General features: G+C 37.5%; 2 protein-coding genes across 4 annotated transcripts in view; one reads left to right on the top strand and one right to left on the bottom strand.

The window, feature by feature from the left end:
* Positions 1-4495: 4495 nt before the first annotated feature.
* On the bottom strand, positions 4496-16573 carry LOC306844324 (S-adenosylmethionine decarboxylase proenzyme-like). The gene is made up of 9 exons (XM_079376365.1): positions 16253-16573; positions 12591-12677; positions 11030-11156; positions 10677-10779; positions 10516-10558; positions 9351-9495; positions 9035-9127; positions 8778-8933; positions 4496-7015 (listed from the first exon to the last, which is right to left on the bottom strand). Exons 1-9 carry the CDS (start codon positions 16360-16362, stop codon positions 6875-6877), a joined length of 1005 nt encoding a protein of 334 aa, XP_079232491.1. The 5' UTR covers positions 16363-16573; the 3' UTR covers positions 4496-6874.
* A 144-nt stretch (positions 16574-16717) lies between these two features.
* LOC306843375 (cyclin-dependent kinase 19-like) overlaps positions 16718-26488 on the top strand; it is a 54833-nt gene continuing 45062 nt past the window's right edge. Inside the window, exons 1-2 of one of the 3 annotated variants that reach the window (XM_079374827.1) lie at positions 16718-17177; positions 23355-23430. In XM_079374827.1, coding sequence (XP_079230953.1) covers positions 23407-23430 — 24 coding nt within the window. In that variant the 5' untranslated portion in view covers positions 16718-17177; positions 23355-23406. Of the gene's footprint in view, positions 17398-23354; positions 23431-26488 lie in introns of all 3 variants that reach the window. The other 2 variants (XM_079374826.1, XM_079374825.1) reach the window with 2 other exon arrangements.

A 26488-nucleotide genomic window follows, 5' to 3' on the forward strand; every position in this document is an offset into this window, starting at 1 on the left:
ATGTTTCGACAGAAATATTTCAGCATCTGAACTTCAGTCATGAGCTGCCTGCCACTTTACAAATGCTGCTGTGTTGAATATTCATTTGGGTAAATTCATGTAAAGTGGGCCACTTTTTGTTACATTTCTAATTTAGGGATTTTTCTTATCACATTTGTTAACATTAAGGTCCAGCTGTAATATTTGCATTTGAATTCAGTTCATATAATGAGTTACAGTGGTGTGAAAAAGGGTTGGCCCCCTTCCTGATTTTTAATTTTTTTGCATGTTTGTCGCACTTTAATGTTTCAGATCATCAAACAAATTTAAATATTAATCAACGATAACACAAGTAAACGCATGCAGTTTTTGAAAGAAGGGTTTTTTTTATGAAGGGAAAGCAAAATCCAAACCCACATGGCCCCACACCTGTTCGCAATCAAGAAATCACTTAAATAGGACCTGCCTGACAAAGTGAAGTAGACCAAAAGATCCTCAAAAGCTACACGTCATGTTGAGATCCAAAGAAATTCAGGAACAAATGAGAAAGAAAGTAATTGAGATCTATCAGTCTGGAAAAGGTTATAAAGCCATTTCTAAAGCTCTGGGACTCCAGCGAACCACAGTGAGAGCCATTATCCACAAATGGAGAAAACATGGAACAGTGGTGAACCTTCCCAGGAGTGGCTGGCCGGCTGACCAATTACCCCAAGAGCGCAGCAACGACTCATCCAAGAGGTCACAAAAGACCCCACAACAACATCTAAAGAACTGCAGGCCTCACTTGCCTCAGTTAAGGTCCGTGTTCATGACTCCACCATAAGAAAGAGACTGGGCAAAAAGGTTCCAAGACGAAAGCCGCTGCTGAGCAAAAAGAACATAAAGGCTCGTCTCAGTTTTGCCAGAAAACATCTTGATGATCCCCAAGACTTTTGGGAAAATACTCTGTGGACTGATGAGACAAAAGTTTAACTTTTTGGAAGGTGTGTGTCCCATTACATCTGGCGTAAAAGTAACACAGCATTTCAGAAAAAGAAGATCATACCAACAGTAAAATATGGTGGTGGTAGTGTGATGGTCTGGGGCTGTTTTGCTGCTTCAGGACCTGGAAGACTTGCTGTGATAAATGAACCATGAATTCAGCTGTCTACCAAAAAATCCTGAAGGACAATGTCCAGCCATCTGTTTGTGACCTCAAGCTGAAGAGAACTTGGGTTCTGCAGCAGGACAATGATCCAAAACACACCAGCAAATCCACCTCTGAATGGCTGAAGAAAAACAAAAGACTTTGGAGTGGCCTAGTCAAAGTCCTGACCTGAATCCTATTGAGATGCTGTGGCATGACCTTTAAAAAGGCGGTTCATGCTCGAAAACCCTCCAATGTGGCTGAATTACAACAATTCTGCCAAGATGAGTGGGCCAAAATTCCTCCACAGCGCTGTAACAGACTCATTGCAAGTTATCGCAAACGCTTGATTGTAGTTGTTGCTGCTAAGGGTGGCCCAACCAGTTATTAGGTTTAGAGGGCAAGCACTTTTTCACACAGGGTCATGTGGGTTTGGATTTTGTTTTCCCTTCATAATAAAAAACTTCATTCAAAACCTGCATGTTACTTGTGTTATCTTTGATTAATATTTAAATGTATTTGATCTGAAACATTAAAGTGTGACAAACATGCAGAAAAATCAGGAAGGGGGCCAACACTTTTTCACACCACTGTATTTGGAAGGTATAACCCAATACATATTTTGAGATGCACTTACAGACAAATGTATTTTCAGTAAAAGTGGGTTGTCTCAAATGATCCTGTATTCTAATTGGAAATTAAGTATTATTATTATTTTAACAACACATTAACAAACAAATATATTAAAAAACATTTAACACATCCCAAAACATGTAGCCTAGGGTATGATTAAAATTCAGAGGTTTGTTGAATTCATGCCTGAAATACAAAACGATTCAGAATGTGTTGAGTTGTGTTGTGCCCACTTGACCTTAACACCGTCCCAATTTATCTAGCACAATGAGCCAAAGTGGACCAGCAATATTCATCCACCTTACATGAAAAACTACAATTACCAATACACCAATACCAGGGTAATACAGCATCAGCCAAAACTACTTTATCATTTGAAGAAAGAATGTCCCTCTGTATACCTCTCGGTGTGTCTATTTAGTCTATTAGTATAAGTTTACATTGTATATTGTTCAGTTTGTGTTGTGCGTATATTCTGTTGCACGTACCTCTCTTCTATTGTATGCAATATCATGCAGCACTTTCTGCTCACCGTGCAATATTCCTGTGCAATATCTGACTGTTCGTTTTCTACTATTTATTTTATATATATATATATATATATATATATATATATATATATATATATATATATATATATATATATAGCTGTTTAGCTTGCACTAATTTATGTGCTATTGCACTGTACGGATTGCTCTAATTTGGCTGTACTTTTAGTATAGTGACAATAATAAAGAATCTTGAATCTTGATAGAGACATTCCCCCTGACAGCAGGCCCCTTCACCTAATCCTGTCCGAGATTATTGCACCTGGAAAATTATAACTTTTCATATGTTTGGGAAAGTACCATTAATCAAAATGCCAGCTAAACCATTTTTGCAAAAAATAAATACATTAAAAAACAACAACAAAAATCTTGAATAGCTCTGCTCCCAAATACTAGAATATGGAAAAAAAAACTTTTACTGAATCTTAGTATAACACTGCAAAAAAGTTTCCTCAGTTTTCCATGGCAAATGTCTAAAGATTCTTTAATCAAGATACATTTATTTCAGATGCAAAATAAGTCTTTTGAGGCTCAATGGGCTCAAAAAAAAAAAAGGGAAAACAAGTTCTTACACAATGACATTTATTTGTTCTTGTTTTAAGTGTAAACTGTTCGTACAATTCAGAAAACAAGACTTCATATGCGGAGTTTGCATCTCAAGTAAATGTATCTTGGTTTAAGTAGGTTTAGATATTTCTACTAGGAAAACAAACAAACCCATATATATTTATTGCAGTGCATGCATAATTTAATGCAATGACTTTCCGCTCTGATTTGATACTTTAAGGCCTTTATGAATTTAAGGGTGAATTATGATTTAAGCCTTGTATGTGAAACCAGGTGCACGCGTCTTAAGCTAGTCCCACACTAAAATGTACGTTTGAGCTGTCTCAACTGAAAATATCTTGCTCTGATATATCTTAAATTTTTCAGTGCCATTGTTCTGTCAAGATGCACACCTGTAACATTTTATTCTAAAGCATTTTTGTAAAAGTTGCTGAAATATCTTAATTTAACTAAGGCCTAGTCCTGGTTTAAGCTAAACCCCGTCTGTGAAACCGGGCCTAAGACCCATAGAAACCCTTTTGATTTATACAATTGCATGTCAAAAAATTAGAATATCATGAAAAAGTTATATTTTTTTTATTGTAACATTTCAAAAAGTGAAACTTTCATATATTCTAGATTCATTACATGTAAAGTAAAGTAAGACCTCTTTTCAGATAAAAGTACATTTTGCATTTCATTTGGAAATCAAGGTCTGGAGTCTGGAGGAAGACTGGAGAGGCACAGAATCCAAGCTGCTTGAAGTCCAGTGTGAGGTTTCCGAAGTCAGTGATGATTTGGGGTGCCGTGACGTCTGCTGGTGTTGGTCCATTGTGTTTTATCAAGTCCAAAGTCAATGCAGACGTCTACCAGGAGATTTTGGAGCACTTTATGCTTCCATCTGCTGACAAGCTTTAAGGAGATGCTGATTTCCTTTTCCAGCAGGACTTTCCAACTGATTTGCTGACCATGATATTACTGTTCTTGATTGGCCAGCCAACATGCCTGACCTGAACCCCATATGGAATCTAAGGGAACAATCCAGACGAGCTCAAGGCTCAATAGTGCTTCAGCAGAGCCACAGGCTGATCGTGTCCATGCCACACCTCACTGATGCTGGAGTTTGTGCTGAAGGAGCCCCGACCAAGTATTGAGTGCAGAAATGAAGATACTTTAAAGAACTTGAATGTTTCTCTTTTTCAAATCCGTTTTTTTGATTGATTTTGAGATACAGATTTTTGACGCTGTAAGCTCTAATCATCAAAAACCATAAAACTTTTGAAATGTTTTACTTTACATGTAGAATGTAAAGTAAAACATATGAATCTAAAATATATGAAAGTTTCACTTTTTGCAATGTTACAATAAAAATAAAAAAACTTTCACATTATTCTAATCTTTTGAGATGTACCTGTATACACCAATATATGGTTAAAATAACCAACTTCATTATGAAAGGTAAAACAAGGTAATGTGTGAAAATTGAAAGTCATAATTTATAAAAATTTTTAATAAAATGTCTATAAACCTACATTATGTACAATAAAATAAAACATGACATCATTTTGAATGCACTTAACCCAGCCAAATATCATACTGATATACAGTAGTGTGCTCTAAGCAATGAACAAAAACTCTATAAATAAATCACAAATACACAGCTGATAGTTATGAACTTTATTGAAAGCATCAAGCTCTTAGTACAGATATATTTAGCACATCTTGACCAACCAAGGAAATAGCAAGAGAATTGGAACAGCAAAGTTTCCTCTTCCCAACTTCCTGTAAAAATCTCGCAACAGAATCCTTTCTATAGAGTTTCCTTACCAACCAACACAGACTGGGCAGAACTAGTAAGAAAGAGGTCCAAATCATCTGAAAAGGTCACTTCCCACCTCAGAACAGGGTCAGAAAAAGGAAAAATAAAATAAAAAGTAGTATATTGGTATGTATACTTGGTCCGCAACATCAATGCCCCCCCCCCCCCGCACTCTTGTATACTGTATAAATCTCATATAGAAAGACCAGAAAAATGTTTGAAACCACCACTTCACTGAAAAAATGCTAAATGTGATATGCGATCATGCTCATGTTATTTCTCCTAACAGTGGTCCACTTCTGACACCTACATTGTCCGTTAAATCAAATTTAATTGCTTCGTTTTTTTCCTCTGAACTACTACTGTAAACATCCAGCTGCCCTTTGACCTTTCAGAGTCGCAATTAAGACACATTCGTTACTAGATTGGCGTTCTGTAGGGACACCTGCCCTTTTCAGATTTCTCTGTGGCAGTAAAGAAGATTTCACAAACCGAGCTGCCACTATGGAGACATAACAAGAACATCATCCTCCTCACAACTACACCAGCTGCGTAACTCAGCTTCTCCGTCAGCACGGGAGGGTAAAAATAAAACCACACCCACTGCTCATCACACTCAGGACCTATGAACAAAGTTTGTTACATTGTACGAACAGAAATTAAACGCGTTACAAAAGGCTGAAGCGGGGACACTGCACGGTAAACATCTTGATACACGCTAGTCGCATTCAATAGCACTTGTGGAAAAAAAATATTTTTTTCTCAATGCACAAAGAGAGCATGATCTGGAGAGGTGTACAAATCTACTGCAAAAAAAAAAAAAAGTCTGCTTGGGGGGGTGGGGGGGGTTCATAAAACTGCACTTTATGCAGGCGTGGGGTGTGGAATGATCCGGGTCAGCCCTGACATGCTCAGATCAGTGCGCACCTATTGTGTGCTCACCGGCTTCTGTAGAGAACTCATTTTGAACTCATTTTGTTTAGAAAAAGAAAAATGCTTTGCTGTGCGATCGGCACACTAAAGCAAAGTGTCTGTCCAACCGTTTCAATTCAAAGGCCTGCATTGAGCAGGCTCAGCGCTGGACAGCCCCAGGGTCCTTCACAATGACACAAACGACGGACGGAAGGCAAAGAACACCATTCCCTCTTTCTGCCAAACAGGCTTCTTCTGCACTCGCTACATTACTCAAAATCCATTCTTACTTCTCATCACCTTTCAACTAACTAACGTTTTTTTTCTTTTAATACATTCATTTTAAATGTTATTTGATTTTGAGGAAAGGAAGACAACAGCTGACTTTCACCATAAAATGGTTATATATTAGTATGGAGTATGTTGTTGAGACTTAAGGCAAGAGTTAAGTAACATTCACTTCTCTGCATATTTTGAATAAAGTTGACCACCTGTAAAGCTGATGAAGGGAATCATAAGAATCGTGCGCATTTTTAACCTTTACAAATTCAGCTTAATGCTAACCAGCGTATTATTGAAACAAGCACTGTTTTCCCCTAAAAGAAGAGCAGGCTGTCGACATCGAAGGTGACAGTTAAGTTACTCAACTTCTAAAACGCTTACTTCTCTAGTACACCGAATAAAGACAGCTGCCTGCAGGGTGACAGAAAATAAGATGAACGAGGAATATTTGAAGTTTGTTTTCAGGACTTCTTCACACTTTCAGAGTAGTTAGCTAGCTACACAGTCGAGCTGAACACATACAGAGCAAAACATTTGAGATTTAAATAAGCAACGCCACGTGTATTAAACAAAATGAAATGTAAATCAAAAACACCTCTTCGCACACCGATGAACTGTGTATCGTGAAAGACGAGACGGATCTGAGCACGTCAGGGTCCTTGCCTAGTGAGGTCGGAAACCCTGTCTGTGGGGGATGCGAGGGGACACTTGCAGGAAGGGAAGGGAGCATTGCATGTACTGGGATGGTGTGACATGCCTCACACACACCACCACCACGTTCAGGAACTCTACATGCACTTCAAGATCACAGCAAGAATGGGCTAGTATATCTACAGAGACACGAGAAGAGCTTTCATGCACGATATCTACGTCATAGGTACAAGAATGCATAAATGTTAAACTCAGGGAAGATCTACAGCCAGAAGACTCCACGCACAAACACCGCCTCTCCGCTAAAAGACTACGCCGTCCGCCGAGTTGTTCTTCGCGGCGGCAGGATTTCTTTTTACGCTTCTTCATTTCGGAGGTTCAGCTCTGCTTCTGCTGGCGACTCTTGGTATAACTGGTGAAGACGAAGTTGTAGTCGTTGAAGTGGGCCAACTGGCGGTCCAAGCGGCGGTAACCCTCCAGCTTCTGAGCCGAAGAGAAAACGCTGCGACATTTGGAGCTCTGTTGGGAACCAGATAAATGAGAAGAATGAGTTTGATGGTCACACTATTTTAAGGTCCAATTCTCGCTATTAAAAAATTTTTTTTTTTTGCCTCAAACTCCTAATTTTCTGCTTATTAATAGTTGGTAAGGTAGTTGTTCAGTTTAGGTATTGAGTTGGATTAGGGATGTAGAATATGCTCACGCGCTTTAGAAGTACTAATAAACAGCCAATATGTTAATAATAGGCATACTAATAAGCAACTAGTTAACAGTGAGAATTGTGTTACCAGTTTGATTACTCCAAATCACAGTGACTACGTTTACATGCAACCAAATAATCAGTTTGTAATCGGATTGACACTTCAATCTGACTGAAAACCTTCATGTAAACACCTTAATCGATCTGACTGAACTCCATCCGAACAAAATCTCGACCGGATTGAAAGGGGTGGTTTATTCCTTATTAATACGATTGAGAGCGCATTTGAAAGCTTGACTGGATTGAAAACCGAAACTGAAATGACTGCTCATGTGCAATGACGTAGAAATAGCGTAATGACGTATGATGTGCAGATCGAGCGGTTGAATAAAGTTGTATAGTTTAAGGCTGCTCGATTAATCGAAATCGCAATTGCAATTAGTCAGAAGCATCTTTCAGTGAAGCACGGTTCTGTGATCAGTAGTAAATCTCCATCCGAAGGCCAGAGAAACTCCAAATATGCCCCTCAAAAGAAACCCAGGAAATGCCTATAACGCTAGCTGAATAAACAAAAGATTAAATGCTTTCATTGAGCTCTTATTAGAATTTTAACCTAATAAAGTATATCTATAATGCAATGCTAATCGACATTAGAATGCTATGAAATATGTTGCGTGCCTTATTCTGTGTAAGAAGCCACATCATCTCACAGAAGGATTTATTTCAAACACTGGACTGACGTTAAATGTGATATTTTCACATGCTTTCAGACGGAGGAGCATTTACTACACGGAGCCGTAGTTCACGGAGAAGCTATGCAAACAGCTTTCATTATCACAAACGATTTCTTTAATTTCATAATCGCGTGATTAAATTTGTCTGCGATTATGAATGCGATATTGCGTAGCTTGTCAGTGAACTACGGCTCTGTGTAGTAAATGCTGCTCCATCTGAAAGCACATGATGGAGATTTACTACTAATCACAGAACAGGCTTTACTGACCAGATGCGCATGATAATCGCATTCGATTAATCAAGCAGCCCTAATACGGTCAAGGGTTGAAGCTGCCGATCAGAGCTGTGACCTCAAAGCTAAGCTTCAGCAAAAACTAAAAAAATACAACCAGACACGGACTTTGCATGAGTTATTTTTGAAACGTCACAACCATTTTATACCACATACGCATTACTATTGCTACAACTGCACTGCAATTAGAAGACCAGAGGCTGGAAACATTGCACATTGCCTTCAATGTTACATAAATATTCATAGCAATCAATTCACAAGTAATATTATATATCTAAATAAGTAAAAAAAATAAACCCTTATTTTAAGGTGTTCTTGTTATATAATACCACTTAATCATGCATAATTACATGCAATTAATCCTAAAACACATGCAAATCCTAACCATACAGTTACATGTAGTTAATTAATATTATTCAGTACTTAAATGTGTAATTACACTGTAACAAAGACACCTTAAAATGAAGTGTAACCTAAATGTTTTTTCAGCGCAATGAGGAAAAAGTACCTGTTTAAAAATGAACTATTTGTTGATTAGTTGTGTAACAATGTACCTGATTGACAAAAAGCGTTGTCACAAATTTCCCTGGTTTGAAGACATCCACAACTTTGCGGATAAGCTCGTCATAAGATGTCTGGGAGAGGTTGGTTTCAAAGCTGACATAGGAGAACTCTGGTTCGGGGGTGATGTGAATCGTCCAGTAAGTTCCCTAGAAAGACAACCAATCTCAATCACGCTGCAGAACACAGAGCAACTTTCCCACAAAAAACAACAACAACTAAAAACATGCAGCCTTAAATGTCTCCTTACATCCGTTTTCATTCCATTCATGGAGTATCCACAAGGGTTGAACATTGTGGCATCAATCACTGAACCTGGAATCAGGTCACGAATTCCACTCATCTGTGAAGACACCACAGATAACCCTTAAAGACACCTCCAAAAATATATATATATATATATATATATATATATATATATATATATATATATAAATACTGTGGTGTGCATCCATAAACTGTAGTCCATAAAGCATGGAACATTCTGTTACTAGTAAATGGACCAGCATCCAGCAATAAGAGCACAAATGACACTACAGAGCAGAAGCATAGAGGACGGATCGTACACGAGTGACATCATTAGCAGAAACACCGTCTTTCATGTAGAACTGGTCCATCACAGCTGGGTCGAGGTCACTCATCAGAACTTCTAGTGTCTGGTCCGCCTGCTTGTTCTCCCAGAATTCCGGCAGCTCCAGCGTAAACAAATACCTTCATGAGAGAACGGAGAAGAGCACCACATAAATGGACATCAGATGATGCGTTTTTTGTTTTCCCAAAAAACTAAATAATTAAAAACGGTTTGATTTGGAACGATTGCATTTAATCATTTATGAAACGATCCCATAAAACAAACTAGGGCTGTGCAATTAATCGAAATTCAGACTCCAACGATTATGAAAATACAGTAATCGTAGATAAAACTATTATTGCACCCCATTCCGCCCCCCTTTCCAGCGCTGCACTTTCACTCCTCCATAAAAGCCCAATTTCACGTGCAAATCAGTAAAATCATGTAACGAGACTTTTGCAAAATGCCTAAATGGTCAAATACACGCAAAAATGTGTCAAAATGCAGCACTTCGTGATTATTCACGTAAACCCTCGTCGGTTATGTAATAAATGAACGTAAACAGCTGAGAATGAAAATACATGTGTAACAGTAAATCGGATCCGTGCGGCTCTTAAAAGTGACAGTGGGCTAATATTCCTGCTACCAACTGTGTGCTTTATATTAATCAAACAAGACAGACAAAAATCACACACTAATTTCTCTAGTAGGCTGTTAACTGAATAGCTACTTTAGACTTGCATTAAAAAAAACTTAAAGCAGTTTGTTTCATTTGTATCTTTTGCTTTTTTATTACTGGCAGTTTAATTATTTTCAATCATTTTGAGGACCTTATTTGTTTGTTTTAACTAATATTAGCTACTCTAATCTGCTGTGGTGTTGAAAATTGTGACATTTCGGTCTCTAAAATGTATTTATTTACTTATTTACAGTAAGTATATATTTGATATACATCACTATCTTTAAATAAATCTTTCATATAAAGTTTTGGTCATATGGCCCACTAATAATCGTTTTAAATAATCGTGATTACAATATTGACCAAAATAATCATGATTTAAAATCTGGCCTTATTGTAAAATTCTGATGCATATGGAACATTTATGATTTTCTAATGATTGGATGGTTTATCTGAAGTCAGATGATGTAAAACAGCTCACCAGCAGTCTGAGTTCAGACGTCCCATACAGTAAGCTGCTCCATCTGTGCATGGACGAAAGAAAACAAACAAACACCTTTTAATCAGACAACAGCATTACCATTTCATTTATAATGTTCACATCATTTGTTGCATCTCATTTTTGCAGGTGTGAAAGCGTACTTGGAAAAATCTGGCTGAGGAACTCGACTTCCTCCTGGAAGTTGCGGTGAGGGAACTCTTGATGGGTGGGCTTCATAAAATTTTTACGAGAATAGAAGAAATTCTAAAGGAAAATGAGATGAGGCCAAGTCACATTTTCATAGACACTTTGTATTGAAAACTGCCAATGATTAATCTATATGATGTGTAAACTGACTCATCTAAAGCTCACCAAACGTGTGAAACGCACGTGAACTCATAAACCCCACGCTTTTAATGTTATCATATCTTGCTTTACTGCGGTTGGAGATAATGTGCCATAAATTCTTCTCTAAACATGAACCTGTGTGCATACACCTGAGTGTGTGTCGTACCTCGATGGCATCAAAGCCGCAGTACTCACGAGCCAGCTCCAGCAGTGGCACCAGTGCCTGCAGTAAGAGGGTGGTTCCGCATGTCTTCAAAATGAAACGTCTCTTGGAGACAAACATGCTACTCTCACTAGGAGAGGCAGAGAGAGAATCACAAAGGAGTGGTTAGTCCTTTCAATTATGGCTCATTGTTAAAGCAAAGTGGAGCATTCACAATATTTCACAATACTTTTTGCTAATATAAAATGAATCAACATTGTGAAAATCAATGACTTTATTGCATGTTTCCCACATTTGCTCATTCCATTACTAATCATGACAACGAAAATGCTTACAGTGTTAAGAAGTTTTAGGAATGAGTTCTCTTGAACTGTCCATTTTAATAAACAAGTTCAAAACTCTGATGCATTTTCGACTATGTGTCTATGGACGCCACTGTGTGGCAAGTATTGCTATAAAGATAAAAATAATGGTACTGATTAAATATCCGGTAACACTTGAGAATAGGAAACACTTATTCACTATTAATTATGACTTTTCCCTCAAAAAATTCCTAATTTGCTGCTTATAAATAGTAAGGTTGTTGAGTTTAGGTATTGGGTAGGATTAGGGATGTAGAATAAGGCATTAATATATGCATAATTACTAATAATAAATGGCTAAAATTCTAGTAATATGCATGCTAATAAGCAACTAGTTAAGGGACCCTAAAATAAAGCGTTACCAAATATTCTTCCTTATTTGAACTTAGTTTTTAACTTTGAAGAACTTTAAAGCCATTTTAGCAGAACTGTCAATAAAAAAGTAAAAATCCATCCAGCCTTTTCTCTCCAGGCAGCTATGAATAGCTTTGACCCGAGTTCCTCCTTTGACTCACAGACCAATTAAATGGCTTAGCGTCATCCTTAGCAAGTACTCTGAATCATTTACCCCCATGACTGTGAAAGTCACACAGATGCCTTTCATTTAGTCTGACCAGCTTGTGATTATCTCTAAGCTGAAACGCTACTGTATCATGATAAACATTCAGGACTCGAAGACACGCCAAGGCTTTGCTACCCAGCAATGAGCCAATAAAATGTTTCGGTAACACTATATTTTATGGTGTCCTTGTTACACATTACATATACAATTATAATAACAATACAATATGCAAGTAACCCCAAGACAAACCCTAACCACACAGTAAGTACATGTAGTTAATTAATATTCCTTAGCAGTAAAATATATAATTACACTGTAACAACGACACCATGTTTCATTTGAGCTTCCACACCTGTATTTAGTTTTTAAAAACAACATGAAATGACATTTGCAACTTATCTAACTTCTTTAAGCCGCATTTCCGAATTACGCAACATTCACAATTTATCTTTAAATCAGTTCGGGCTGTAATGTTGCTACAAATAACCCAAGGTATTGGGTTTGATTCCATTTCTCAGAAATCTTAATTTGCTGTTGATTTCGAGGTGTCTGAAGGCCAGCAGCTCTGAAGCGGGATGCATCATCACAATCCTGTCCTCTGCGCTCAGGGGACGGACGGACAGACGAATCAATAGCTCACCTGAGTATATAAGCTTCCTGCTTGTCAGACTTTGTCACACTTATAATCAAACAATGCACATTCTCCAGAAGTTTGTCCCACTCAAATCTGAAAATGCACACAGAGAGAGAGAAACATTAAGACCTCTATTAATATTAGAAAACATGATTCTGTTATTTTCTAGAAGAATCTGAGTACTAATTATTTGAAAATCAACACTTTCCAAACTCTGGGACAAAGGCAAACAATTCCAACGAGGAAAAATTAGACATTTTCTAGAAAGAATAAACAAATAACTGATTAATTATAGAGCAGAAACGAGCACAGATTGTATGGATTTCATGTTGCGTCTCTGAGGTCATTTGCTCTGCGGCACAAACAGCTGCTGGCTCGGTTGAACTCGTGCCGTAGAGCTCTCAAATTTCACACATTTGGCACAAGCTCAGGTGGCCTGTTTGGTGCAAGGGGATGGCAATCAAAATCATGAATAAAATGAGGGTTTATTTTGCAATAATACTATAAATTTAGACAATTCTGCCTGTATTTATATTATTTTGGTTTCATTATAGAAACACTGCAGAAAGTCAAGTACTCCCAAGAAAAAACTAATTTGCTTAAATTTACCCCATTCAAATTTATAAAAAAAACCCCATCAGTCTCTTTTGAGTGAGTCTCCTACTTGTTACCTTGTCAAATAAATATCTTGGAACGATCAAGATGTGTGATATGCAAGTCGTCTTAAAAACTGATTCAGTAGTCACACGCCTGACAAAGTCGAACCGTTTCCAGATTGCACCAAAGAAGAAAGTAATGCGAGTCTCTAGTAATACACAGCTTGAGGTTTCCTCTCAATAACCATGTTTCTTCAACTACAGGTACTAATGCCCCTTTGGTGGCATGTTATTTACTATAAATGTAGCTTTTGTTCTTAATTATAAGCTAAACCATATAAAATCAAAAATGTTAATATTAGTGCACTATATTAAGTGGACTTGTTGATAAAAAACAGGAGACATAATATGAGAAGAAAACTAAGGTAATGAAGGTAATCTAAATCTTCTGATCGTGCACCACTCCAACAGTAATTGTCAAATAATACACTAAACTGTGAAATTATTTGATTGTGTGTATCGAGGACACATAAAATGCTAGTTCTGAGTTAATCGGCAGACGAAGGCTGATTTGAGCACAGTAATGTGCTTCTCATGCTGTAGGAAGACAAGGCCTGCTGCACTTATTTGAAAACTGGCTGTGCGCAGACTCTTTCTAGTACCTCTGAGAGTGTTAATGCTTTCCCGGAAGTAAACTAATAGCCCTCATCATTCAATCTGACAGCCGTACCCAAAGAAACCACAGAGATCAGCTTTTAGTTCTGAGAAACTTTACCGCAGAGGAGCGCTGATTCATATCCTCACTCATTCATATTCTACTCACTTATTTTCTATATGAGCTGGAAGGCTGACTGCAACTGACTTAAGGTTATTAATACATTACAGAGTACTGCACCTTATGAAAAGATGTACGCAAATAGATCCACAGGATATAAATTAGAGCCTGACCATATCGGTCATGAGTCACTATTATTTGGATTATATTATCGGTCAGGCTCTAATTTATATACTATGGATCTATGCGTGTACGTCTTTCCATACGGTTCAGCGTTTCCACATCTTTTTTTGGGACAGATACCGATATTAGGGAGTAAAAAAAAAAGTGAACTATGGCTCTGTGTAGTAAATGCTGCTCCATCTGTAAGCATGTGATGGACATTTACTACTCATCACAGAACCGGCTTTACTGACAAGATGTGCATGATGATCGAATTTGATTGATTGCACAGCCCTAGCATTACTCTGATGTTATTTGCAGTGTCTTTTTTGGTAGTGTCAGTAGTTTTTTGTTGTTAGCAGGAATCAGAGCATCAATACAGGACTTTTTTTGTAGTAATAGACCAACATTTTGAGAATATTAGTATTGGCCAATTAAACATGTTAATTAATGTACAATCTATTTATCTTATGCATCTCTTCTAGCGTTGCCAACTGATAATGCACACATATTAGTGAACTACTTTTATATAAAGTGTTATACATGTACACACATCCCAAAGAGGCACAAAATCACTTTCACGGACTTTTACATGAACTGTTCCCTCCTGCTGCAATGACCTGCCCAGCTCAATCCTGAGCCATCTTCAAGAATCGGCTGAAAACACATCTCTTCCATCTTTATTTGACCCCCTAACTCCAGCACTCTCTATTCTAATTATATTCTTAAAAAAACACTAGCTTTTCTGATCTTTTTGTATTATTTTGATCTATTATACAATTAACAAAAGCAAAAAGGCCTGTAACACTAACTTGCTCCATTCTTTTTACATTCTGTGTTTTCTTTATTTATTATATATTTTAAAAAAACAACCTTGCTAGGTGTGCTGCATTAAGCTAATAGACTTGTTATAGCACTTGCATTCATTGCTCTTTTGTTGATTTTGATTGCTTCCATTGTCCTCATTTGCATAAAAGCGTCTGCTAAATGATTAAATGTAAGCGTTTCATTTGTAATAATAACTCTGTTATATCTTAGACGTCAAGACAAACACATAATATCCAACTATTATTGAATGTTAAATTGACGTTGCGGTTGTTGTAAAACAGGGCTGTCCAAACAGGGGTGTCCTGCAGAGTTTAGCTCCAACCCTAATTAAACACACCTGAAGCAGCTAATCAAGCTCTTACTAGGCATGCTAGAAACTTCCATGCATGTGTGTTGAGGCAAGTTGGAGCTAAACTCTGCAAGACACCAGCCCTCCGGGACCGAGTTTGGACAGCCCTGTTGTAAAATATTGTTTCAGTCCGCATTAACTCTTCAGCTCAGCAAGGACCGCAGGAGACGCACGCGTGCCGCCGCAGCTGTCTGCGCACATCATATAACACCAGCCAATGAGCGACCGGGACTCCTGACCAATCGCAGCACGGGGGCGGAGCTTACGACGTGCGCTGCAGACGCGTGACTTTCACATGGAGCTGCGGCGCAGGACCAACCGCCATGATCCTTCCCAAAAATATACAGCTCTTGCATGCAATCAATCAATGCATGTGGTGAAGCATAACTGCGATTGTAAATATTCAAAGATAAATTTTTAGCTATGACGTTGTGGAAATTAAAATAATAATAATAAATGACTAGAAACGCTACGTCAACAAAAGACGAATCAAAAGCATCCGATATTAGTAGTGTTTCAGGAGGCGCCATATCAGCTAGCTGTAGCCACTGGCTAATCAATCGATCAATATCCACTCACACTACAGCTGATCAATAACTGATCCAAACACAGCGAAACTGCACTCGAAGCGAGCCTCGACACGGACAGGGCCAGACTTACACCAAAACCTGTATCGAGACGTTGCTTAAACGTGTTACTGTTGTTTACAAAGACTCGGAGGAGTTTAATCATGGAAAAGAGCTCATTGGCCTCAAAGCTGCAGCCCTGACAGCTCAAATGAATGAGTGTAAAGGGGGATGGGGTCAAAAACGGCCAAAACTGCTGCTGACGCCTCGGGTGCCAGAGCCACATGTCATTCATCAGCTCAGAACCATCAGTGTGACATTACTCATGCTTTACTCATGCTTTACACCCTGATCGTCGCGAATGACTAACGTTAAATCCAGTCCCAGCTCACCTGGGGATAGTGCGCAGATCCCCGGTTCCTTTGGTTTCGTCTTGCCGGGAGAACCACACCTCCAAGAGCTTCTCGGTCCCCTCGAAGAAGTGTGCACTGCTCTCTTCCATCGTGACACAAACTGACTCCAACAACAGAAATTAAACCGTCGGATGGAATCCCAATGAATTAGTCCTTTGTTGGTTGTTATAATTTATTAGCTTAGTTACAGTCCTTGAGCAGTCCAGATGTAGTTGCCTTGTTGTTTTTACCGTCTTCCCTTTTGCAGAGAATACCGTGGGCGAATGCTAGCTAATATCGCCGGCCATACTGTGTAAGCGCAGAATGGCAGCCTGCGCGGAGCTTTTATTACTTTCCCGCCGACGTCATCCGCAGCTCGGCCAATCACGACCAAGAAGCCGCCCTCGTGTCAGCAACGATTGGCTGTAACTGTTGTCAATCAAATTGGCGGTTGCGTAAAGGTGTGAGTTCAGACTGTAGCAGCGCAGCTTGTATATAATGCCCTTGTATAGGCGAATAAACGCTGCGCCAGTACATACGCAACTGGTACCTGGTCCCCGTTTATTCACTAGTCAGTTGAAGAAAAGTGATGGTTTGCTTGTGTATTTTACACCATCGCGTGACAGCATTTTAAACGTTTTGAGGACGCAAGCTATTATCGTACTTCTGTTGTAATGACAGCTAATGCAAAGTTTGAATATTCCAACAACCTGGAAAATTTGAAAGGGAATGGAACGACGAAAGAACGACGTCCACATCGCGATTCGCGAGTTGTAGTTTACAGACGACCCACCGTCGTTAACTCAAACCGGTGGATTGATCTGAGTGCACTACATTTCCCAGAAGGCAGTCGGCAACAATAACAATACGTCACCGAACACGTGACCATTGAGCGGAGCCGACCAAAATCCCAAACAAGGAAATGGTGGGGTAATAAAACGATCGGATCATTTAATTAATGCATGTAATAATTAATATTTTATTTTATTGTAAATTAAGAAATATTTATGGGTTAAAATGGACCACGACTTCAAAACGAAGCTCGCCGCCGAGAGGGAGAGAGTGGAGGATCTGTTTGAATATGAAGGTTGTAAAGTGGGTCGCGGCACATACGGGCATGTTTATAAAGCGAAGCGTAAAGACGGGTAAGACACACGCGTTTCACTCACTCTACGCGCTTCTGCTGTCAGTGTGTGTGTGTAGGGTGTTCATATGTGTCGAGGGAATTGTGCTGTTATCTCTACCCTGTGGGATTGTTTTTGTTTTCATGGGCGCACTTCTAACGGTCCACCCCCAAACCAACGTGATGTATGTTTCCCTGCTGTTCACGTGCTCACCTGTTCATGTGTTCATGCTTTCATATGGGCAGGAGTTTATATGCTTAGATGTTCAGTGGTTCGTGTGTTCAGAAATGCACCTGTGCTGCTGGATGTCATGTTTACATGCGTTTGCCGTGTCTGCAGAAGTTCACCTGAAAGCGTTGCAGATGTTCAGAATGCATCATGTTTACATGTGCACGAGCTCTTACTGCTAGAGTTTACACAGCATGCACACTTGCATAGGAGTTCATATGCTTATGTGTTCATTGGACAAGAGTTCATGTTCATTTATGCAGGAGTTACTAGGCTCGTTGGACTTGAACTGAGTTCCATGCAGAATCAGTAACCTGTGATCATGCCAGTGAGAAATGAGAAATGCAAAAGTACACTATAGTGACAGCAAGCATTGTGGGAAACAATTTTCTGCCGGCAAAGCTTAATGTTCATAGACTTTGAACAATCACAACAGTGTTATATAATAGAATAAGTGATTTGGATCAATCATATTACAGCAATCACATCAAAACATAATACAAAAAGACCCGTTTCATCAGAATTTCTGATATTGATCCTAGATTATTTATCATACACTCTCAAAAAAGGCACAGAAGCTGTTACTGAGGCAGCAACCTGCCGAACACAAGAGAAGATATGTTTAAGAATGTGTGTAACCTAACAGTTAATGGATCCCAGTAGTAATGAAAAAAAGTATGCTGGACATCATTGTGGACCATCAGCTGTTCATTCACACACATTATTCAAAATATCTTTTGTGTTGAGCAGAACAAAGAAGCTCGTACAGGTTTGTAACAACTTGAGGGTTATCAAATGACTAACATGCATGTGAAAGCAGCAGTATTTGAGATGCATTCACTTCTTCATCAGCTCAGAATGTGATCACACTGTCTGCTGTTGTTTATGTAGGATGCTGGTTCGCAGCGAGAAGTTTGAGTTGTCTCTCCTGCCAGTTCTTATACATTCAGGGCGAGGAGATTGGTATCTGATGTGTTTGTGTGTGCAGGAGTTATCAATGTTTCTGTCTATCTCTCTGGTCGTGTGCGAGATGCTGTTCAAGAAAGTCTTGATTTGAGAACTAGGAAGTTTAAATAGAAATGCTGCTTACTCCATCTGCTTTTCAAACCGCTTGTCCTCTGTAGGGTCGTGAGTGAGCGTCTCGGGCCGAGCAGCATGGACGCATGGCTAGACCATCACACACACACACACACACACTCTCTCTCTCACTCATATGCATGCATGTCTACGCTGTAAGCATTTGGATTGTGGGGAAACCAGAGCTGCTGCTTAATCTGTGCAATTGTTTCAGTAAATTAGTAAGTGGAAAATTTTAAGCATCCGAGTTTTTGGTGTATTCTCCACAGTGGTGTTTTTTTTTCCTTTTAATTTGACATTGAAAGCATAACCACTAATGGAAGAGACTTAATGCAACAAATCAGTTTATCTTCACTACTTGTACAGACACTTAAGTGCCTTGTTTTTCAATGAAAAAATGTCTTATTGAATTTATTCAATATTATAGGGCAAGTGTTTGCATTAAATATATTTATCTTAATTTCAGACATGCCTTTAGTTGAATCTTGTCAATGTTTTTTTCAGTAACATCAGCTCCGTTATATTGAGTAGATTCAAGTCTGTATTTTTGAGTGAAGATGTTTAATGTTGTTTAATGTTGAACTGAGGTTCTGTAGCTAGCACAGCACATGTTTATATACAAAAGCAGTGAACAATAATAAGTAACATATCTGACCCTGGACCACAAAACCAGTCATAAGTGTCAATTTGTCGAAATTGAGATTTATACATAATCTGAAAGCTGAATAAATAATCTTTCCATTGATGTATGGTTTGTTATGATAGGACAATATTTGTCTGAGATACAACTATTTGAAAATCTGGAATCTGAGGGTGCAAAAAAATCTAAATATTGAGAAAATCTCCTTTAAAGTTGTTCAAATTAAGTTCTTAGCAATGCATATTACTAATCAAAAATGAAGTTTTGATATATTTACAGTAGGAAATTCATTAAATATATTCATGGAACATGATCTTTACTTAATATCCTAATGATTTTTGGCTCAAAAGACAAATGGATAATTCAATGTATTTTTGGCTATTGCTACAAATATACCCCAGCGACTTAAGCCTGGTTTTGTGCTCCAGGGTCACATATGGCTGTACTGACTTAACATTGAGTGGAGCAACAACATACACTATTGTCTAGCAGGGGTGTCAAACTCACAGCCCTGCACAGTTTAGATGCAACCCTAATTAAACACATCTGATCCAGCTAATCAAGTCATTAAGGCTTATTTGAAACAATTGATATCGATAATTATCACGATAAATGTCAAATTTCTTTCAAGTTTAAAGCCAGAATTTTGCTCCATTTGCTAATTTTCCTTAACAAAATGTCTAAATAGAAAAATGTATTTCTTAGTTTCTGCTTGTTCTAATGAGTGACAGTGTTTCAAATCAAGAAACAGGTTTGGGTTGCCTGATAATATTAATAATAATATCACTTTTTTTGTCTCTTAGAAATGCACTTTTGATAGTAGCTTGGGTTAGGATGCAGAGGTAAAGTTTTGTTCATCTTTAAAATCAGTAACATCTGTAAAAATTGTACAAACCTCAGTTTTATATGGTTACATTTATTTTGACCATTTTTTTTTTTTTTTTTTAATCAAGCATTGGTCTCCCATAGTAGCATACATTTAAATCATGATAAACACAAAATTAAAACCACATAAAGCACCTCAATACCATGGTAAAAATATAACTATATGGTTTTTAGGTAGCCTATTTGTATGAAAAACAGTAGTCTAAAAACATTCAGTATAAATGCACACATGCTATAGCTTAATCACAGATACATACTATAATTATATACCATAACTCCTGTAATAAAATTCAGTGTGAATATCCCACATTTCTGCCACAATACCATGGTGCAGTGAGTGTTACTACAGTAAATCCATGGTAAAAGATGGCGATGTGTAGACTGAAAAGCCTTCTGACTGTCTCGTTGCACACAGTGCTTCTCCTGTTTGGCTATAAACTAGTTTAAATCACAGTCATTTGTGTTCATCGCTCGCGTGATCGAGTAACTACATCGGCTCTAGTGAAGCACTTGAACTGTGATCCGAGCGGATAAACGCTCCGTGTGTCACGATTCAAATGAGTGAATTCGTTCCACTTTTGGTGCATAGACATTATATCGAACATTTATCGAACTCTTCATATCGTTTTATCGAGGAAAATTATATCGCGATAATTATCGTTATCGAATTATCGCCCAGCCCTGCTGTAGAGTCACCCACAACCTCTTCAGCACAATGCTAACCACAACAACTTCAACATTACAGAAAACATATGTCAAAGATAACTGAACATTAATCATGAGCAGGTCTGTGTCTTTGCTCTAATCTTCTGGGTTCAGCCTTTACATTGCATTGTGTAGTTTAAGAACTGCTCACTCTTTTTAAGCCATATATGTTATTATAGCAACAGATGAAAGATAAAGTATGCTGGTGTGGTACGTGTCTGATTGGCTATTTGTTCTGCTCGAATGGGTCATGTGTAACTAAATTACAATATGTGAGCCACAGGTGGAAAAAAAATTAGATGATACAGAAGAGTACAAAAGATATGACTTAGTTAGGCTAGATGAGGCCAGTGGTTCCCAACCATGGTCCTGCAGTAGTAGATTGTGTTATTGAAACACCTATTTCAGGTTTTTCTGGTAATAAGATGAATGAGGTGTGCTTGATTGCACAAAATGTACAATCAGTGTTGCATCATCACTTATTTGATGGTGACCATTAATTAATGGTATTATTCACTCGATAATTGGGATCTGTTTATTTAAAAAAAAAATAAAAAAAAAATAAATAATGATTTCTGAAGGTGATGTTAAAAAAGTCGATTGTCAATATTGGAGTGACATATGAATCACAAGTCACACAAATTCACTATCAACCCAAGCAGTTTTCTGTTTGTCAGCGTGAACCTGTTGTGAAATCTGGTGAGGAAATATTTTGCCCTCATGTGAAGTTCCAGAACATTTGGACTCTGTTAATTGATTGGATTTAATCTGTGAAGAGTCTCAGAACAATGGTAAACGTGACCACACTTCATACACTTCACACTTTCACTTCATTGGTATATAATTGGTACTTACAGAAAAAAAAAAAAAAAACATATATTATTTCTAATTATAGAGATATTTAAGCACTGGCCTGGAACATATTTGCATTTCATTGCATTGGGTAACAAAACATATGTATGTGTATATGTATGTGTATATATATATATATATATATATATATACTGTGACGAGTCGGCTGCCTCCCCCCTTATCATCATCACCACCCCGTCCCGTATTCGCCGCCCTACACCAGGCTCCCGACGGGAGTGGGTGTGTGAGAGAGGAGAGGCGCTGAAACAGCCAGGTCTGGCGGCGTGTGATGAGGCGCACCTGATCTGAATAGAGCCTCTTCCCCGTGCATGCACGCCGGTGTCCTCGTGGGTCCAGGAAGGGTGCGTAGAGGGATTCCCGCACCACCCAAGACGTGAGCTGCCGGACGAAGCCGCCACCCTCTCGCCCCGGTCCCGAGAGGAGAGCGTGTGCGGCCACCGGACTCCGCCCCTTACCTGGACCCTTCCTTCCAGAACACTGCCCTCCTTCACAAACCCCGTAGCACGACGAGGACACCCTGTTTATTTTGGACACTTTTACCCCCTTTTTGACACTTTATTTGATTATTTTGTTTAATAAAAACCTCTCCGAGGCCTGATGCCACACCCACTGTATATATATATATATAGAGAGAGAGAGTACTTATGCAATGGAATCATTTAAGTTTTTTATTTTTAATAAATTTGCAAAGATGTTAAAAACATTCTTTTTTGCTTTACCCTTATAGTGTATGGAGTGTAGATTGATGTGGAAACAAGTAATTTAAAGCAGTTAACATAAGGCAGCAACATAACAAAACGTGAAAAAAATTAAGGGGTATGAATACTTTCGCAAGGCAGTGTATGTGTATATATATATAATACTATTATTATTTGTATTTTTTGTTTTTGGTAGAATCGTGAACTCTTAAGTTGGAGAAAACTTCACTACATCTGATACACTGATACAGAAACCTGCTTCACTGCTCAGACGTTGCTGAGAATACCAAAATACTTTAACTGTTGCATGATCATTGTATGTGGCCATACAGTTTTGAGAACTGTATCCATTTGGTATGAGTTAAAGCCTAAAGTTTTTAAGTTAATAAATAATGAGTTAAAGCCTAAAGTTTATTATTATTATTATTATTATTATTATTTTGTGAGTGCGTGTGTGTGTGTGTGTGTGCGTGTGAAATATTTTTTGAAAAGCAAAAGTAATATTGATTAGTTTGACATTTTGATAGGTGAAATGTATACATATGCATTTTCTAAAATTTATATATTTTCTTTGACTTTTGCAGGCCTTGAACAGTGTATTGAGATTAATTGTGATTTTTAAAATAATAATAATTGCTGTAAGTAAATTCACTTTTCATTAAAGTGCATTATTGTGTAAACAAACACTTTTTAATGGTTACTACTTTTATTACTTTATAATTCATTAAATAAATAGCATATTGTTATTCATATCTTAAATATAAGTTACTGAAATGCAATAGATATATTCAAAATTGTTGTAATGGTATATTTACTGTATGTGCCTAGATGCTCTCCTCACCTTTAGTAATGTTGTGTTTGTGTTTTTACAGGAAGGATGAGAAGGAGTATGCACTGAAACAGATAGAAGGCACTGGTATTTCCATGTCTGCCTGCAGGGAAATTGCTGTGAGTTACTACATTCAAACTACTTTGCATACAATTATTTTTCATCAGCCGTCAGTTTTTAAAAACAAAAAAAATATATATGATAAAACTTTAGAATAGAACACTTATTCACTATTAACTATGACTTTTCCCTCAATAAATTCCTAATTTGCTGCTTATTAATAATTAGTGTGGTAGTTGTTAAGTTTAGGTATTGGGTAGGATTAGGGATGTAGAATAAGGCAATAAGGCTTAATTAGTACTAATAAATGGTTAATATTCTAGTACTATGCATGCTAATAAGCAACTAGTTAAAAGGCCCTAAAATAAAGTGTTACCGCATATAACTTATATATTTGAAAATATAACCATAATTATAAACCATAATATTAGGCTACTGTATAAGTGTGTTAGTTTGAGATTAGTACGATAGAATAATTTACCAACCGCTATGTGTGTAACCAACACAATGCCAACACCAGCTATAAAAGTGAAGCCTTTCACTTTTTCTTGGTACTTGGGAAATAACCTGGAACCTTTCTTTAAGGTTCAGAGGGTCATATTTGGTTTTGTCAAGGGCATTTGATTAAACTCAGGATCTTTTGACTCGCCCTCTTCAAAAATCCAGATTTGACCCCTGGTTGTAAGACAGTATTCTTTTTAAAGCTGATTTGCAGTGTGTGTGGTGAAAAGCAATGTGGAGATGAAGTAAAGTTCAATGAAATTGGCTTTAAACTGTTGTGTCAGAATTATTGGCACCCTTGGTAAAAATGAACAAAGAAGCCTGTGGAAAATAAATCTGTATTGTTTATCGTTCGTTTGTTTGTTCACTCGCAAAATTCCAACCCTTCAAGTTAAAGTGGGAGAAAAATCATAGTATGAAATAAATACAAAAAGTATTGAATAAAACGTGCTATTAATTGTGGCCAGGGTATATTAGAAAAAAACATTACATTTAATGAGATTTTCAGTTGTTTTACTTCAATGAAAGGTTAGTTTCCTGTTTGTTTCTTTTTGTTAAATAAAAGATCAAAAGGATTAACAATGCAAATTTATTTTCATAGGCTTCTCCGTTCATATTTACCAAGTGTGCCAATAAATCTGACCATGACTGTAGGCATATTAATGGAAAACATTGTTTCTAATTTTTGTGGTAGGTGACAGGCTGCAACAGTTCAGGCTGTTTTGCATTTTTTAAAGACGTTTCTTGTGTCATGCAAATCAGCCATACTCTCCCACAATCACATGGCAAAAGTGTCCTTATTATCATATGACTACCACAAGGTTAAAACTCTGTTGTCATGTTGTTTTTTGCCCAAATTATGTACTTTCCATTTGAAATAATAAGGCCGGTATGACTGTATTCATTATAAATTGTCATTGTTTTGTGTGTTAGCTCTGTGTAATCCTAATTGCACTTAATTATTGCCCAGCTCATGTATTAAACAGTCATTTCTTTCTGTACAGGTACAAAAAAGTTCAAAAATCCTTGTTAGTATTATGTTCTTTGCCTGTGTTTTTGTAAAAAACAAAAATGACAGAAATACCTGTCACAGACTCAGGTTTCATGAGGTAATGGTGAATCCTAGAGAATTTCGATGAGGTGTGTTGTGAATGTGGCTGGTGAGTCAGTCTAGTTTGAATGCAGCCGGTGACTCAATCGTTCTGTTGGTTTGTAAGAATTGACTGTAAAATCCTGAGCTTTGTTCACAGTGAAGTACAATAGCTATCTGATCTTCAACAGAAACGCAGACATTACCTAGGGCTTGGTTGAGATAAAGGTAGACCAAGACTTTTCAATGATAAACATGAACTTTTACATTGCTATTCAAGGTATTAAAAAGACCAAATGAATAGCTGTCTATTCTGTGAGCAGTGGTAATGAAGGATTAGATGTATGACGTGACAACAGAACCAACTAGTCCGGTGTAACTGAAAAAAAAGCTTAGGTCTGAGTACAGAGCCCTGTGGAACTCAACATAGTCATTAAAAGTTGTTAAATAATGAGGAATCAATTTTTCCTTGATCATTTTCAAAAATAAAAATTCTGTCATTAACTATTCATTCTCATGTTGTGCCAAACCTTATTTCATCTTCGGAACACAAATTAAGATATTTTTAAAGAAATTCAAAAGCTTTCTGACCCTCCATAGACAGCAACACAACTGACATGTTCAAGGCCCAGAAAGGTAGTAAGGACATCGTTAAAATAGTCCATGTGACATCAGGGGTTCAGCTGTAATTTTATGAAGCTATGAGAATACTTTTTGTGCACAAAGAAAACAAAAATAAAGACTTTTTAACAAGTTCTTCTCTTATAAGCACATAGCAACACTGAAATAGCACACAGTTTATCTGTCATTTATCTGTTAGCAGATGCATGTGAAAGTTGTTGTTGCTTACAAACCCAGTCCATTTTCTTTCAGAATCATCTTTGGCCAGTGGAAAGAAAATGGAGCATATAAATCTAATTTAAAATGAAGCTGTTAAAGAATCACTCTTCATTTAGAGGCAGAGCCAGTAGTGAGGGTGCTTCAAGCACGTCTATTTAGGGCTGGGATGATACGCTAATCTGTCGATTCAATACTATCCCGATACTTGTGTGCCGATTCAATATATATAGCAATAATTGAGTATTGCGATTATATAGCTATTGCGATACGATATTTCAATTTATTGTAATTTTTGTTTCCTTATTAAAGGCTAGACAATGGAAAATACTTGATCACACCCTTAAAGAGACTGTATATGATGAGTCATATTAACAAAAACAATGCATCACATCTTTCTGAACTTTTATTTCAGGAGCATACACATACACAGTATAACTATATTTTAAAGTACCTTGAACCATGAAACTTTCAAGTACCAAAACCCTGAACTTGCACATGAATATAATAGTCAAAAGTTCAACAAAATGAGTAGGAAAAAAACACTTTCTGAAATAAAACATTTGTATACGGTTTTAGTCATGTGTAGTTATATGTTCCCATCAGTGTGTAAAATCTAAAGTGTATCCTCACTTGGGATTCACAACGTGAAGGTGCAGAAAGAATTCTGGAAGAGGTTTGATCCTCTG

This window comes from Barbus barbus (assembly GCF_936440315.1).
Source record: "Barbus barbus genome assembly, chromosome: 24".
NCBI classification, from domain to species: Eukaryota; Metazoa; Chordata; class Actinopteri; order Cypriniformes; family Cyprinidae; genus Barbus; species Barbus barbus.